Here is a 14,772-nt window from a genome sequence, read left to right as displayed (position 1 = left end):
GATGAGGTGGCTCAGAAGCTCACAGAGATCCTCTTGTCTTCATTCCCCAACCTCTTGGGAGCTCATGTGACAGATGTCTCTGCCGCTGGATCTGCCTTTCATTTTTTTATTTCACTTTATTTTATTTCATGTGTCTGTGCTTGAGTGTATATATGTGTACATATGTGAAGAAGCTCCTACATGTCAGAAGGGGCATCAGGTCCCCGGGATCTGGAATCTCAAGCTCTTATGAGCTGTTCCATCTGAGCTTGGGAGTGAACCTTGGCCATCTGCAAAAGTGGGAAAGGCTCTTAACCACTGAGCCATCACTGCAGCCCTTGGAACTGTGTTCTAATGTTGTGCTTTAGATACAAACTCAGGTCATCGGATTTCTGCATCAAACACTATTATCCACTGAAATATTGTCCCATCTCTTGAATGCTTCCCCTTTGATATGTTAATAGGCACCTCAGGTAGGCATTTTTCCTGAGTGTCTTTGCATCCTAACAGTTTTGAGTTGTGGATACTATCTAGGATACAAAGTGATAGGGAAATTCCCTCTTGGGGCAAGGGTATGCAGCTTGCCTCTACTTTAATAGCAATGGAGCTCTTTTCCTTCTGCATTCCTCTCTGCCATATGCTTTGTGCCCAAAAGATGGCAGAAAAGTTCCCATTCTATTTCCTAATTGCTTCCTTGTGCAATTACGTGCTCATTTTGTTTTCTTTTGTGACATGACCAAGGTGTTTGAAAGTTACTTCAGATCCTTGTGGAGATGTTGTCGGAGTTGCTCATTTTGTTTTCTTTTGTGACATGACCAAGGTGTTTAAAAGTTACTTCAGATCCTTGTGGAGATGCTGCCATCATGGGTGTAGAAGTGAGTTGAAAATCACCAGTCTTCTGGGAAAGAATACCAAGAGATCATGCACCTTTAAATCGGGGAAAGTGTCCCATCCTAGTTATAGCAGAGTCTCACTTCTCATGGCAACACCTACCATCATGGTGTCATCAAGCACTGAGGTGAGTGACCAGAGAATAGGAGTAGCAAGAACTAAAGACATTAGAAGCACTCCTTGGAGAAGCCATGCTTTCGCTATTGGATAAGTTTTATTTTCTAGCTAAGTACCTATCTTAATTGTGCTTGTACTTAAGAAGTCTTTGTTAAAATAATCTTTCAACAGCTCTGATGAAAGGAAAGAGAGGATGAGGTGAGAAAGTAAATAAGATAGAATCAAAGGAAGAAAGGAGGGAAGGAAGGAAGAAAAGAAAGAAGGAAGGGAGGAAGTTAAGATATAAAGGAATAGGTGGGGTAGGGTAAACTCTGGTGTTGGTATAAGAACAGAGAATTTGAATAGGTTTTTAGATGAAATTTGGGCTATTTCTGTCTCAGAGCAGAGTCAATTGTCCTCAGTCCTCCCTAAGGTGTGTGAACCCTGCTCCTCCCACGAGTCTCTCATAGTAGAAATATCTTAGTAAAGTATCTCCTAATGATATCACCTCATTTCATCTGTCTAGCTTCGCTTGGTCGCCTTTGTCTCTATCTATCCTCTGTGGCTCTGGCTCCATCTCCCTCATCTTCTCTCTATCTCTGCATGTCTCTTCCTAAGTTTTAGATTTAAAGAGAAGATTTATTTGTATTCTTCTTTTTGTTTACTGATAATATTGGGGAATCCCAACCAGGGCATTTTGCCAACTGGACAAGCCATGAGCTACATCCCCATCTCATTCTAAATAGCTTGAAGTATTTTTGATCTTTTCATTTCTATTATGAATCAATTTATATATTTCTGGAAAATGCTATAATCTATTTTTTATATCTGAATAGAGAGATTATAGGAATGGGTGGAATATTGTTACTGGTAATTGAAATTTTTATCAATGATAGAATTATAGGGTGACTATTCTACTAGGAAAGATGAATTTTATGGAAGCTTGAAAATTAAGAGTTAAAAATGGAATTAATTACAAGTAAGGAATACATGCATACTAGGAATGTTATTTATTTCTTGGTATTTTAGCTATTCTTAAAAATGAAACTTGTTTTCTTGATTCTATATCTATGTTTCACTAAACATACCCCCAAACTGGTTGTTATGTGGTTCCAGCTCACATGCTTTCTGCAAGAACATAATGATAAAGTACTCTTGTCATGTGAAGAATTAGGCCTGTTCTCTTCTGGAAAATACACACAGGTATGTTTGGCTTTCTTTATTTTTCTTGTCTTGTCACTGTCTAGAGTTTCAAAGCTGTCATATATCTCCTCATGTCATGTAATTCTGTGAATAAGTTAATCTCAGACCAAAATAACAGCATCAAAATTCTGTCATATTATATATACCTATCTAATACTCTTCTAACTCTTGCTTGTAGACAAAATGCAAGTTTATCAATGACTCTAAGCTTTATAACACTAACCTATGTGTTCAAGTCAGTGTCATCTTAATTGACTGTCATCCCCTTAGCTCTGTAGCACACATTGCAAGAATTTCTCATTTATTGACCACAGTGCCCTTACTTTTTAAATTAGAATCAAGTTTTAACTACAAACATTTATCGTATTAACCATTGTCAGTGTATAGTGCAGTCATGTGAAAAATGATCCTATTGATATGCAGCTGATTTCCAGAACATTTCATCACAAACCAAAAATTCTGTGCCCAAGAAACAAACACTCATCACCTTCTCTTTGCATCCCTGTCAATCATCACTCTATTGTCTTTTAAATTTTTATTACATGATTCACGGACTGTTGGGAAGGAATGTATACATCGCACAGCATGCATGTGTGGAGGTTAGAAGATGTTTGGGGAGCTTGTTCTCTCCTTTCATTGTGTGGTTTAATTTTTAAATATTTTAATTAACAAACATAGTACTTGATGTCATTATTGCATTTTCAAGCAAGTTTATTGATTATCCTCTTCCACTTTCCTTGTCCATTTTCCCCAAATCCACTGGCACTTCTCTATAAATTTATAATTCTTTTCACTTTAATGACACATTTGTCCTATTTCCTCCCCCTTGACTCCTCAATACCACTTTCTTCTGCATCTTTTGACCTTCTTTCTGGAAGCATATCCTATAATCACATACTCTCAACACTTCCGTTCACATGGACATTGGTATCCATGTCACTCTTTGAGAAAGAACATGTGGTTTTTGTTTTCCTGTGTCTTTGTCACCTTCTTGACTTCTTTGTAAGTTTTTCCTGAGTATTTCATGATTTGATTCTCCTTTACAGATGAACAAAATGTATCTATAGGAAACTTCCATTATCTACTGATGAATTTCTGGATGGACATAATTTCCTTGTTATTGTGAATAATTCAACAGTTTACATGGATTTACAAACTTCTCTTGGGCAGGACATAGAATCCTTCCGGTACATGCTCCAAAATTATACAACTATGTTACCTAGTAATTCTATTTTAGTATATTGAGAAAGCTAATAACTGTTTATATTGTATGTGATGCAAATGGATATACATTTTATGCAAAACCATTCACGGTCAGAAGGTCTGACCATTGAGTCACAAAAAAACATTCACAAAAGAAGTGACTGTATCTTCCTGAGATTCTTCCTGAGAACAGCTGAGACTCTGGAGGGAAATGGTATGGAATGTCAAATCCCTCATTTATCCCTCTTACTCAACACTGGCCACTCTCTGTGGGGCTTTGTATCTGCTCATGTTCCCTGATCTTTGCACAGCATTGGTCATTATTAATAACAACAGTTGAAGACCCAACACGTGGGAGATGCAGTAACACTCCAATTGGAACTTGGTAATGATGTGCAAATTTTGTTGAAGAAAACCAAGACTAATTTGTATGTCTTCTACAACATTCTACTTTCCTATAGAGCAGAAACAAGGGTTCTTATTTCACCTATGGTAGGCAGCTTTAACTCCTGCTTTTACTTATGTTAATTTGTTTTGATTAATAACTGTTTATATTGTATGTGATGATAGCCTGTTTCAACATTGATTGACAGCATCTCATTTTATTTCCTTAATTATTGGTGATGTTAGGCCTCATTTTGCATACATTTTTAACATTTCTGGATTGTTTATAGGAAATTTATCCAGGTTTGGAACCCACTTCTCATTTGTTTTATATTTAAGATTTTTCAAACTTAGTTTTAAATATTCTTTTGAGGGTAGAGAGATGAGTCAGTCTTTCAAAGTGCATACTGCTCTTACTTTGAATTTGAGTCCAATTACTAGCTCCTACCACTGGCTCACAACCATCTACAAATCCATCTGCCTGAGAGCCCATGCTTCAGGCCCCTACTGGGATTCATATTCATAGGCAGACACCCCAGCACACACACAATTAACACTAAAATATATCTTAAAAGAAATTATTCTTTATATTCTGAATATTTAATCCCTCATTCCAAATACGATTTTCACACATTTTCTCTTGTTTTTCACAATGAATTTTGAGTTTTGGTCATGTGAATTTCAGAAATTATGGGATGTTTTAAAAATTCTTTCTTTGAAAATTGACACTAAATCACTGTGTTTAGTCAAAAACAAAGAAAACATTAGTTCCTGGGGAAGGACTATTTGAGACAGTTTCACTTTGTGTAGCACTGGCTGTCTTGGAAGTCACTCTGTAGATCAGGTGAACCTCAAATTCACATATATGTCTGCCTCTCTTTATTGCTATTTTGAAGGTCATGTGGCACCTGGTCCTGTGAAAACATTAATGTTCAGTAAACATATTCAAAACTTCCCATTTAAAGAGTGAAGATATGTCCTTCAATAAAGAACAAAGTTTTAGAAAATCTTCTTTAATGAGAGAGCTATGTAAATACAGCAAACTGATAAATATATTATTTAAGCTAACATGATGACATAATGCACATCTACAGTATATTACCAGGGTCTGTTGACCATAATAAACTTATTTACATTTTTAATAGGAGTGAAAATGGCTTCTGACAACTTGGCAATGGGAATTTTCCTCTTTTCCCAGATTACAGTGAGAGTGCTTGGAAATTCCTCAATACTATTTTATTATCTCATTTTGATACTCACTGGAAGGCATTTAATGCCAAAAGATCTGATTATAGAGCACTTGACTTTAGCCAATGGCTTGTCTCTCATCTTAAGAGGCATTCCACGGACAATGTCAGATTTTGGATTCAAGTATTTCCTAGATGATGTTGGATGTAAATTGATAGTATATATTTACCGCATAACAAGGGGGATGTGCCTGTATGCCAGGTGCCTACTGAGTTGCTTCCAAGTGATCACAATCAACCCAAGCAACTCTAGGTGGATGACTCTTAAACACAGAGTGACCAAGTACATTGGTCCCTCCTGCTCACTAGGCTGGATTGTGCACCTGATTCTAAACATCTTGACTCCAGCAAGAGTGTCAGGGCCCATTTACAACAAAAATGCAACTAGCAGGATGAAATATGGATACTGCTTATGGTTTGCCTCTGGCAATGTGGCAACTGCACTGTACATGTTCTTACTGTGTTTCTCTGATGGCATGTGTTTGGGTCTCATGGCCTGCTCAAGTGTCTCCATGGTGAGTCTCCTCTACAGACATAAGAGACAAGTCAAGTACATTCACAGTGCTCAAAACTTTCTGAAAGTCTCGCCTGAGGACAGAGCTGCTCAAACTATCCTCACCCTGGTGTGCATATTTGTCATCTCTTACTTATTCTCATCCATTGTGGTCATCTTTGCAACCTACTCCAAAAGTCCAACACTATGGGGAGTAAGTGTATTCCTATTTCTAGAAATATGCTTTCCCATAGTTTGCCCCTTTGTTCTCATCAGCAATATCAAGTCTAGTTCCAGCATATTTTTACCGCAGAATGGGAAAAGATTTTTCACCCATTCTACATCTGATAAAGGGCTAATATTCAAAATATATAAGTAACTCAAGAAACTATACATGAATAAACCAAACAATCTAATTTAAAAATAAGGTACAGATCTAAACAGAGAATTCTCAATAGAGGAGTTTGAAATGGCTAAGAAACACTTAAAGAAATGTTCAACATCCTTAGCCATATTTGAAATGGAAGTCAAAACTACTTTGAGATTCCATCTTATACCTGTCAGATTGGCTAAAATCAAAAACACAAGTGACAGCTCATGCTTGTAAGGATGTGGGGCAAGGGGAACACTCCTCCCATTTGCTGATGGGGATGCAAACTTCTAGAGTCACTATGGAAATCAGTGTTGCAATTCCTCAAATAACTTATAATGGATCCACCTCAAGATGCAGCTGTACCACTCTTGGGCATATAACCAAACCATGCTCCATTCTACCAAAAAGACACTTGATCAAGTATTTTCATAGTAACTTTATTCATAATAACCAGAAACTAGAAATGACCTAGATGACCCCTTCTGTAGAAAGGATAAAGAAAATGCAATACATTTTAACGGAGTGGCATCAGTGGTTTAAAAAATGGTGTCATGAAATTTGCAAGCAAATGCATAGAACTTAAATAATCATCTTGAGTGACAAAACCAGTTGAAGAATATTTATTTAACCATGTAAAGATGTGTTGCATTTTTATGTTGCAGAATATTTGTTTAACTATGTAAAGATGTATTGCATTTTCTTAATTATGTAAAGATATGTTGCTGTTTAACTTGCCTGCCTAAGCGACCTGATTGGTCTAGTAACAAACTGAATATCCAAGAGTTGGGAGGAGGTATAGGCAGAATTTCTGAGCAGGGAGCATAAGTAGAAAAAGGAATTTAGGTTCCAGAGTGTGAGAAAAAGAAAAGAAAAAAAGAGATGACAGAGATGCCAAAATCGAGCCAGCCAGACATAGAGGTAAGAGGAAAATAGGACATACAGAATGAAAGAAAGGTAAAAAGCCCAAAGCAAAATTTAAAGAATAGATACAGCTTAAATTAATTTAAAAGAGTTAGTAAGATAAGCCTAAGCTAAGACAGAACGTTCATAATTAATAAGTCTTTGTGTCTTTGTTGGGAAGCTGGTTGGCAGCTCAAAGAAAACACAAACTCCAGTAACCCATAGGCAGAGAGTCAAACATGGTATGTGTTCATTGAAAAGTGGATATTAACTGTAAAGTAAAGGATAACCATGATACAATCCACAGACCCAGAGATGCTAAGGAACAAAGAGGGCTCAATTGGAGATGCATGGATCTCCTTGGAATGGGAAATAAAATAGATTTTTCAGGTGGCATGAGGGTGGGTAGGGATGGGAATTGGTGGTGGCAGGTGTAGGTGGAGAGTTGGAGGGAAAGAATATGGGGAGAAATGACTGAAATTAGCATTTGGTGAGCAATGTGGATACCTAGTGCGGTGGAAACTTCCTGCAATATACAAAGGTAACCCTAATGAGGACTCTTACTAATGGAGAATATGAAGGCTGAACTATCCATCTTTAACTAAGCTAGGAGTTCCCCAAGATCTGAGGAGAGGGACAAGAGGAATTGTGGAAAACAGAGGGGTCAAAGACACTGGGAGTGCATGGCCTGAGAAATCAACTAAGCAAAGCTCATGGTGGCTCACAGACACTGAAGCTGCAATTGCAGAGTCTGCATGGGTCTGGGTTAGGTCCTCTACATATATCTTATGGTTGTCAGCTTGGAGTTTTGAGGGTCTTCTGACAGTGGGATGTTGATGGCTCTGACTCTTTTGCCTACTCTTGGGCTCCTTTTCAATCCTTGCCCATCCTTGATGTGAGGGCTTGTGCTTGGACTTATTGTGTCTTATTGTGCTGTATTCAGTTGATGTTACTGGGATGTACTCTATAATAGAAGAATAAGTATGAATTTTTTTTAAAAAAGAAAGGAAATATTGAGCACCCTAAAACTGTCCCTGTGCCATATGGTGTTATCATTACACATCTTATTATAACATTTTTCTTATGTAATTTACTATACAATAATGAGAATTTTCAAATATGTAGAATCATCATATTTTACAAATTATTATGTGACAATAGTCAAAGTATAGATGAATATGAGGTTATAAATAAATCTAAGAGACAAGAAATTACCTTCACACTTAAGAAAGACTTCTGCTCAGGTATGTGTGAGTGTGTGCAGGGGTTAGAGGGTCATATTTCTATTTTATCTGTATGGGTATTTTTCCTGCATGGATGTCTGTACACCACATGCATCAAGTACCTGGAGAGGTCAGAAGGACATTGGACCCCTTAGGACTGGAGTTATACATGGTTTTGAGCCACCATTGAGTGCTATAAATAATGTCTGAATCTGCTGGAGGAGCAAGTGGTGCTCTTAACCACCAAGCCGTTTCTCCAGCCCCAATATGTTTGTTTATATCTTAAATGTTCTTATTTTGTGTAGGTGTGTGTACCTCTGTGTATGTGTATGTGTGCCACATGCATGTCATGCCTGCTGTCTGTAGAGGTGATTTGAATGCTCTGCTACCAGAGTTACAGGCAGTTGTGAGAGACTCAAGGTGATTGCTGGGAACTGAACTCAGTTCCTCTGGAAGTTCAGTAAGAGCTTTACCCACCGAACCAGCTGTCCAGTGTCAGACTATGGTTTATTGCTTCTCATATGCCGACATTACAATCCCTCACGTGTCATCACTGGTCTAAAAATACTGCAGAAAATGGATAGAAACAGAATGAACCTTGATAAAATACCCAATAGGGCAAATACTACATTTTCTTTCATGTGAAACCAAGGGGAAAAAAGGAATCAGAATAAAATATGAACTACTGAGAAGAGGAGAAGAACAAGAGAGAAGAAAAGGGGGAAATAGATGAGACAATGAAGGATAAATATGATACAAGCACAAAATATGCATGTATGAAAATAACACAATGCAATACTCTACTGTGTAATATTAATATGTGGTTAAAATAAAAAAAAGTTATCAAAACCTACAGCCCTGTTGACTATTTGGTTCATTTTACTCGCATTCTTTCTCCATGAATCCAGCTGCCACATGTCAGGTTCTGTAACATTCACTCTCTAGAAGATTCATCACATGTTAAAGTTGTGTATAATTTTATTCTTTACATATATTTACTTCTTCAAAAAGTATACCTCTGGACTTCTGCTTTCTCATGAGGAGATACATTACTAACATAACTAATCTAGAATAACTTTTCCTAGGAGAAAATGTCGATTTTTCTTCAGAGAAATGGGTCTAGTCTGGAGTCTTCTGTTCCCTAGAGAACGTACGCCCCCCAAATTCAAGTCCTTTCTACCTCGGGATAAAAGCTCCATCTTCTCCGTGGTTTGTGTGGAGGGCTACATGTTAACTCATGGAATTTGTGGGGGCTCTTTAATCCTGACTTTAGCACCATTATTGACAGGCATTGACATATTATTTCTAAATAACAGTGACACACAAAGCCATGATTACCTGCCTTGAGTCTGTTTAGACAGTCTGTTTCTACACTTTTAAGTTAATTTCATTCAGATATCTCATCTTCAGTTTTATTTACACTTGCAAATTTCACAAAACAGGACAATTTTCCTTATTTGTGTTTGTAGGAAATTGACCATTTTAAAATCTTCTCTGATTTAATTATTTGGCTTTTGTCTAATGAACTTCCTCTGCATATTACAGAAATCATCACTTGGTTCTCCAGCTCTAATATATCTGAGAATTTCATCCTCATTTTGTGTTTCCTCTGGGCAGTAGTTTGTATTATCTTATTACTGTATCTTATTTCTATAAAATACAATTTGTATGTGAATATGCTCTAAAGAAGGAAGGTTGCTAGCTGTTGCAGTTAATCTTAGCTTAGGTTTTTCAAAAAAGTAATTTGTTTTTTTCTGCCACAAATGGAACCATTATGATAAAAATATTAAAGGTGATAAGAGATTAGATAATATTGTAACATAGATATAAGTAATCCAGGTTTCATAATACAACTGGGTTATTATGAGGTAATGTGTGTTTCAGGTAGAATTGTATAGTAAGTCCTCTGAATGTTTAATTGTGCTTATCCTATATAGAGTATTATGCTCACTTCAGGAGCCACAGGTTGACCCATAAAACACCAGTCTGAGATGCCTCTCTGTGAGTTTTTTTTTGGGGGGGAGTGTCCTGGAGAACCCCAAACAACACATTGCTCTTGGTTGCCACCAAAAACTTTATAGCAAGAACTTTTTCCTGAAGATACCACACACTTTGGATGTGAACATGAGAAATCAAGTTCATATTGACCAAGATGTTTCATCCTTGCTGGGTACATTTCTTAGTACCTGAGATGCATTCAGGCTGTTGGAGGAAGAAAGTCACCAATAGTCTTATCCAGCTGTGAACCCTGTAAACTAAAACAATGATCAGCAAAGTAAGATACTCCATGGATACATTGGTGGCACAATTATTATTAGAGTAACCAGGTGCTTTCTGATTGGATTTAGGGCTTGCTCTACAGCAGAGCTTCTCAACCTGTGGTTCGTGACCATCAAAAAACACGTATTCCAATGTATTAGGAACTGAGATACCACTCTGTCGAAAATTATAGTTATAAAGCAGCAACAAAAATAAATTTATGGTTGGGGATTTCTAAGACCATCTTAAAATGTGTTTTTTGTGCTCATCAAAGGTTGAGAAACATTGCTCTGGGGAAGCCTGGCAATGCAAATTGGGCCTGGAATCCATGGCAGGGGACCTCATAACCCTATGGATGAAAAGAATGCCGCTATTTTGCTAAAAGGAATTAGAGTCAAATTACCCTCTATATTCTTATGCCTGTAGCCATAGATTAGTGCAACACTCAAAACTCATCAGACAAATTTCTCTGTTCTATGAAGGTGGTTATCATACTGACCTAAATGCAGAGAAAAATGGCTCTAATATGCCAAGTCACAAATGGAATATCTGTATGATACCCTTCACTGGAGGGTTCAGGTAACATCATGGAAAAGGACATGGGAAGATCTTAAGAGCCTGATGCCATGAAGGATCCCAGAAAAGCAATACCTGCTGGCTATTACAGGACCACTGAACTCAAGAACTCTCAACAGCTGTGGTTGCCTGCATAAGACAGGCACAATCTGGCTATCATTTGCTTTATATCTAGTATTCACTTATGAGTGAGTACACACCATGTTTGTCCTTCTGGACTAGGCCCTCTGCATAAGCCAAACAGTTGTGTAGCTTGATCTGCTTAAGGGGCCCCTGGCAGTATGATCAGGATTCATCCCTGGTGCATGAGCTGGCTTATTGGAGGCCACTACCTATGGTGGGACACCTTACACTGCTTTGAGGCTGAGGGAGGGGTTTGGACATTTCATTGCTTCTAGACAGGGAGAGTCAGTTTTCCTTAGGGTATATCCCCTACAAACCAAGTTCCAGTGGATGACCTCACACACCAGGGAGTATATGGACCCGCCTGTAGTTAATGTACCAGGCTCTGCTGACTCCCCATAGGAGGCCTTACCTTGTTGGAGGAGGCAGTGGAGGGTGGGTTGGTGAAGGCTGGAGGGGTGGGAGGAAGGAAGAGAGGGGGATCTGCGGTTGGTATGTAAAATGAATAAAAAATTCCTTAATTAAAAAAGGCATAGAATTAAGGGAGTCACCTTTCTAGCATGGGGGAGGGTTTTGTTAAACTCCAACCCTAACTGAGAACATATGGTCCAGATATTAAATAAATAAATAAATAAATAAATAAATAAATAAATATTCAAGAAAAAAATAGTAACAAGAGTTATGACTCAACATGTGGAAGGTGAAGTGTTGTGGGGGCCTGCATGAGGTTCCTTTGGGAGTTTTCCTAGGACAGAAGCAAACAATTACTTTTTCAGCTACAGGTGCAGTAACACTACAATGAAGGGGGTGGTGTGTAAGCCATGTGCCTACTGAGTTGCTTCCAAGCAATTACAATCAGTCCCAGCAACTCCAGGTGGATGAAACTTAAACACAAAGCCACCAAGTACATCGTTCTCTTGTGCTCACTCAGTTGGCTTGTGCACATGCTTTAAAACATTGTGAATCCTGCAAAAGTCAGGTCCTGTTTACAATAAAAATGTGACTAATGGGGTGATTCATGAGTGCTGCTCATAGTTTGCTTCAGGAAATGTGGCAACTGTACTATATATGTTCTTACTGTACTTCCCTGATGGCCTCTGTCTGGGTCACACAATCTGCTCAAGGGTCTGCATAGCAATTATCCTCTACATAGGTAAGAGACAAGTCAAGCATATTCCCAGTGCTCAGCACTTAATAAAAGTCTCATTTGAGGACAGAGCCACCCTCCTGGTGTGCATATTTGTCATTTCTTACTCATTCTCTTCTTTTCTGTCATGTTTATGACCTACTCAAAAAAGTCCAATGCTAAGGGGAGTAAGTGTATTTCTATTTCTCGAAATATGCTTTTTCATATTTTACCCCATTGTTGTCATCACCAATATTAAATATAATTCCAGCATATTTTTACCCTGATGTGGTAAGAGATAGCTTCTTCCAAGTTTGGCATGAGCCCTGCTCATCTGTCTTTACTTATATATTGGCATATTCTTTTATCTGTTGCAGAATGCTAAGATTGCAGTTGCAAAGTATCAAGTATCCTGTAACTGACACTTGTGCCATGTAATGTGATATCTAGATATTTCATTATAATATTTTCTTACATAATTTACTATTCAGCAATGTAGAAACAGCAGCATATTATACAGTTATTATGTTATAATATGGATACTATATGTGAACATGAAAAAATGCATGTGAAAGAGCAAACATCATTGGAATACTCAGAAAAGATTTCCTGCTCATTTTTCAGGGAGAGGTGTACTTATTTTACATGTATGTGTATTTTTACTGCATATATGTCCATGCATCACATGTATAGAGGTCAGAAAAGGGTATTGAACCCCTTAGCACTGGAGCTACATTTGGTTTTGAACCACCATTTAAAGCTCCTGGATACTCTTAACCACCAAGCAACTCTCTAGCCCCAAGATGTATTGATCAGATTTTAAAATCTTTATTTCACATGTGTGTGTGTGTGTGTGTGTGTGTGTGTGTGTGTGTGTGTGTGTGTGTGAGCCTCAGAGTATGTATGTGCTCCTCCTTCACTGACCACTGCCCACAGAGGCAAGAAGAGATTGTTGGATCCTCTGGAAAAGGAGTAACATCCAGTTCTGAAACACTGGAACTCATTTCCTCAAGATCACTACATGGTTTACCCACTGAGCCAGCTCTGCAGCTGGCTTGAAAATGCTATAGAAAAATGGATAGAATTCACCTTAAGAAAATTAGTCAGGGTTGGGTGGTAGTGTCACAGGCCTTTAATCCCAGCACTTGGGAAAGCTGAGGCAGGCAGATCTCTGAGTTTGAGGCTAGCTTGGTCGACAGAGTGAGATCCAGGACAGACAGGACTGTTACATAGAGAAACCCTGTCCCCCAAAAAAATCACAAAAAAGAAAGAAAATAGTAGTTAGCTTCACAAAGCCAAATAGTACACTTTCTTTCATGTGAAGTCCAAGAACTAAAAGGAATCAGAGTAAAATATGAACTACTGAGAAGAGAATAAGAGCCAGAAAGGAGAAAAGAAAGAAGTAGATGAGACAATGAAGGGTAAATATAACACAAGCACATAACACACATGTATGAAAGAATCACAATGCAACACCATAGTATGTAGTATTAATACATGATTAAAACAAAATTAGATAAAACCTGACACTACAGCCTTGTGGTCCGCTTGGTTCATTTTCCTCATATGCCCATCTCCATGACTCTAGATGCTACATTTTATATGCTCAAACATCTGCTTTCTAAAGATTCCCCAAAATGTTTTGGTTGTGTGTAATTCAATTCTTTATATATACTCGTTTCTTCAAACAATAAAACTCTGGCCTCCTGCTTTTTCCAGAGAAGTTACATTACTAACATAATGAATTTAAAATAACTTTCCCTAGGAGAAATTTTTCGGCAAAGAAGACATGGGTCTAATCTACTGTCTTCTGGTCCCCAGGGAGTGCACACCCCAATAACCCAAGTCCTTTACACTGGGGAATAAAAGCTCCATCTTCTCTATATTGTTGGGTGTTACATGTTAACACATGGACTTGGTAGGGAGACCTTCAGTCCTGACTTTTGTGCCATTAATAACAGGCATTGATATATTATTTCAACATAACAATGACACCTTGAAAGCATGAGTACCTCCTCGAGTCTTATTAGAGTGTCTGAATCTACACTTTAAGTTTTTATTCAGATATCTCACCTTTAATTTCACTTCCATTTGCCCATTTAACAAAATAGGATATTTTCCCTTATTTATGTTTGTAGGAAACTAAGCACTTAAAATCTTTTCTGATTTAGTTCTCATTTTCTAGTCTAATGCAATATCTGTGAGCTTTCTCTGCATTTCACAGAAATTGTCACTTGGTCCTCCAGTTCCAACACATCTGAGAATTTTATTCTCATTTTGCTGTTTCTTCTGGTCAGTAGTTTCTCTTGTCTTATTACTGTATCTTATTGCATAAAGCACAATTTGAATGTGAACATGCTCTAAAGAAGGAAGTTTGGTAAATGCTGCATTGAATCTTGGCTTGGATTTTTCATGAGAGTATTTTGCTTTCTTCTACTACTAAAGGCACCATTGTTATTATTCTGAAAATGGGAAAGGAGTTAAGAGATGAGATGTATTGCTACATAGATATAAATACTCTGGATTTGATAATTCAAATGTGGTTACATAGTATGATACTGTTTCTTTTTTTTTTTTTTTTTTTTGAGACAGGGTTTCTCTGTGTAGCTTTGTGCCTTTTCCTGGGACTCACTTGGTAGCCCAGGCTGGCCTCGAACTCACAGAGATCCGCCTGCCTCTGCCTCCCGAGTGCTGGG

At 37.8% G+C, this 14,772-nt stretch overlaps 1 protein-coding gene and 1 pseudogene across 1 annotated transcript; both read left to right on the top strand.

The window, feature by feature from the left end:
- Positions 1 to 4,855: 4,855 nt before the first annotated feature.
- On the top strand, positions 4,856 to 5,875 carry LOC114710863 (vomeronasal type-1 receptor 4-like). Its single transcript, XM_028895160.1, has one exon. It carries the CDS (start codon positions 4,910 to 4,912, stop codon positions 5,873 to 5,875), a length of 966 nt encoding a protein of 321 aa, XP_028750993.1. The 5' UTR covers positions 4,856 to 4,909.
- Positions 5,876 to 11,771: 5,896 nt separating this feature from the next.
- On the top strand, positions 11,772 to 12,363 carry LOC114710911 (annotated as a pseudogene).
- The last annotated feature ends 2,409 nt before the right edge of the window (positions 12,364 to 14,772 follow it).

Source organism: Peromyscus leucopus, chromosome 1, assembly GCF_004664715.2.
Source record: "Peromyscus leucopus breed LL Stock chromosome 1, UCI_PerLeu_2.1, whole genome shotgun sequence".
NCBI lineage: Eukaryota > Metazoa > Chordata > Mammalia > Rodentia > Cricetidae > Peromyscus > Peromyscus leucopus.
Note: the sequence above shows the minus strand (reverse complement) of the source record. Positions and strands in the feature narration are given on the sequence as shown.

What these genes read in the sequence shown, in the direction of transcription:
- LOC114710863 (XM_028895160.1), top strand. Translation starts at nt 4,910, where the DNA reads ATGGCTTCTGACAACTTGGCAATGGGAATTTTCCTCTTTTCCCAGATT.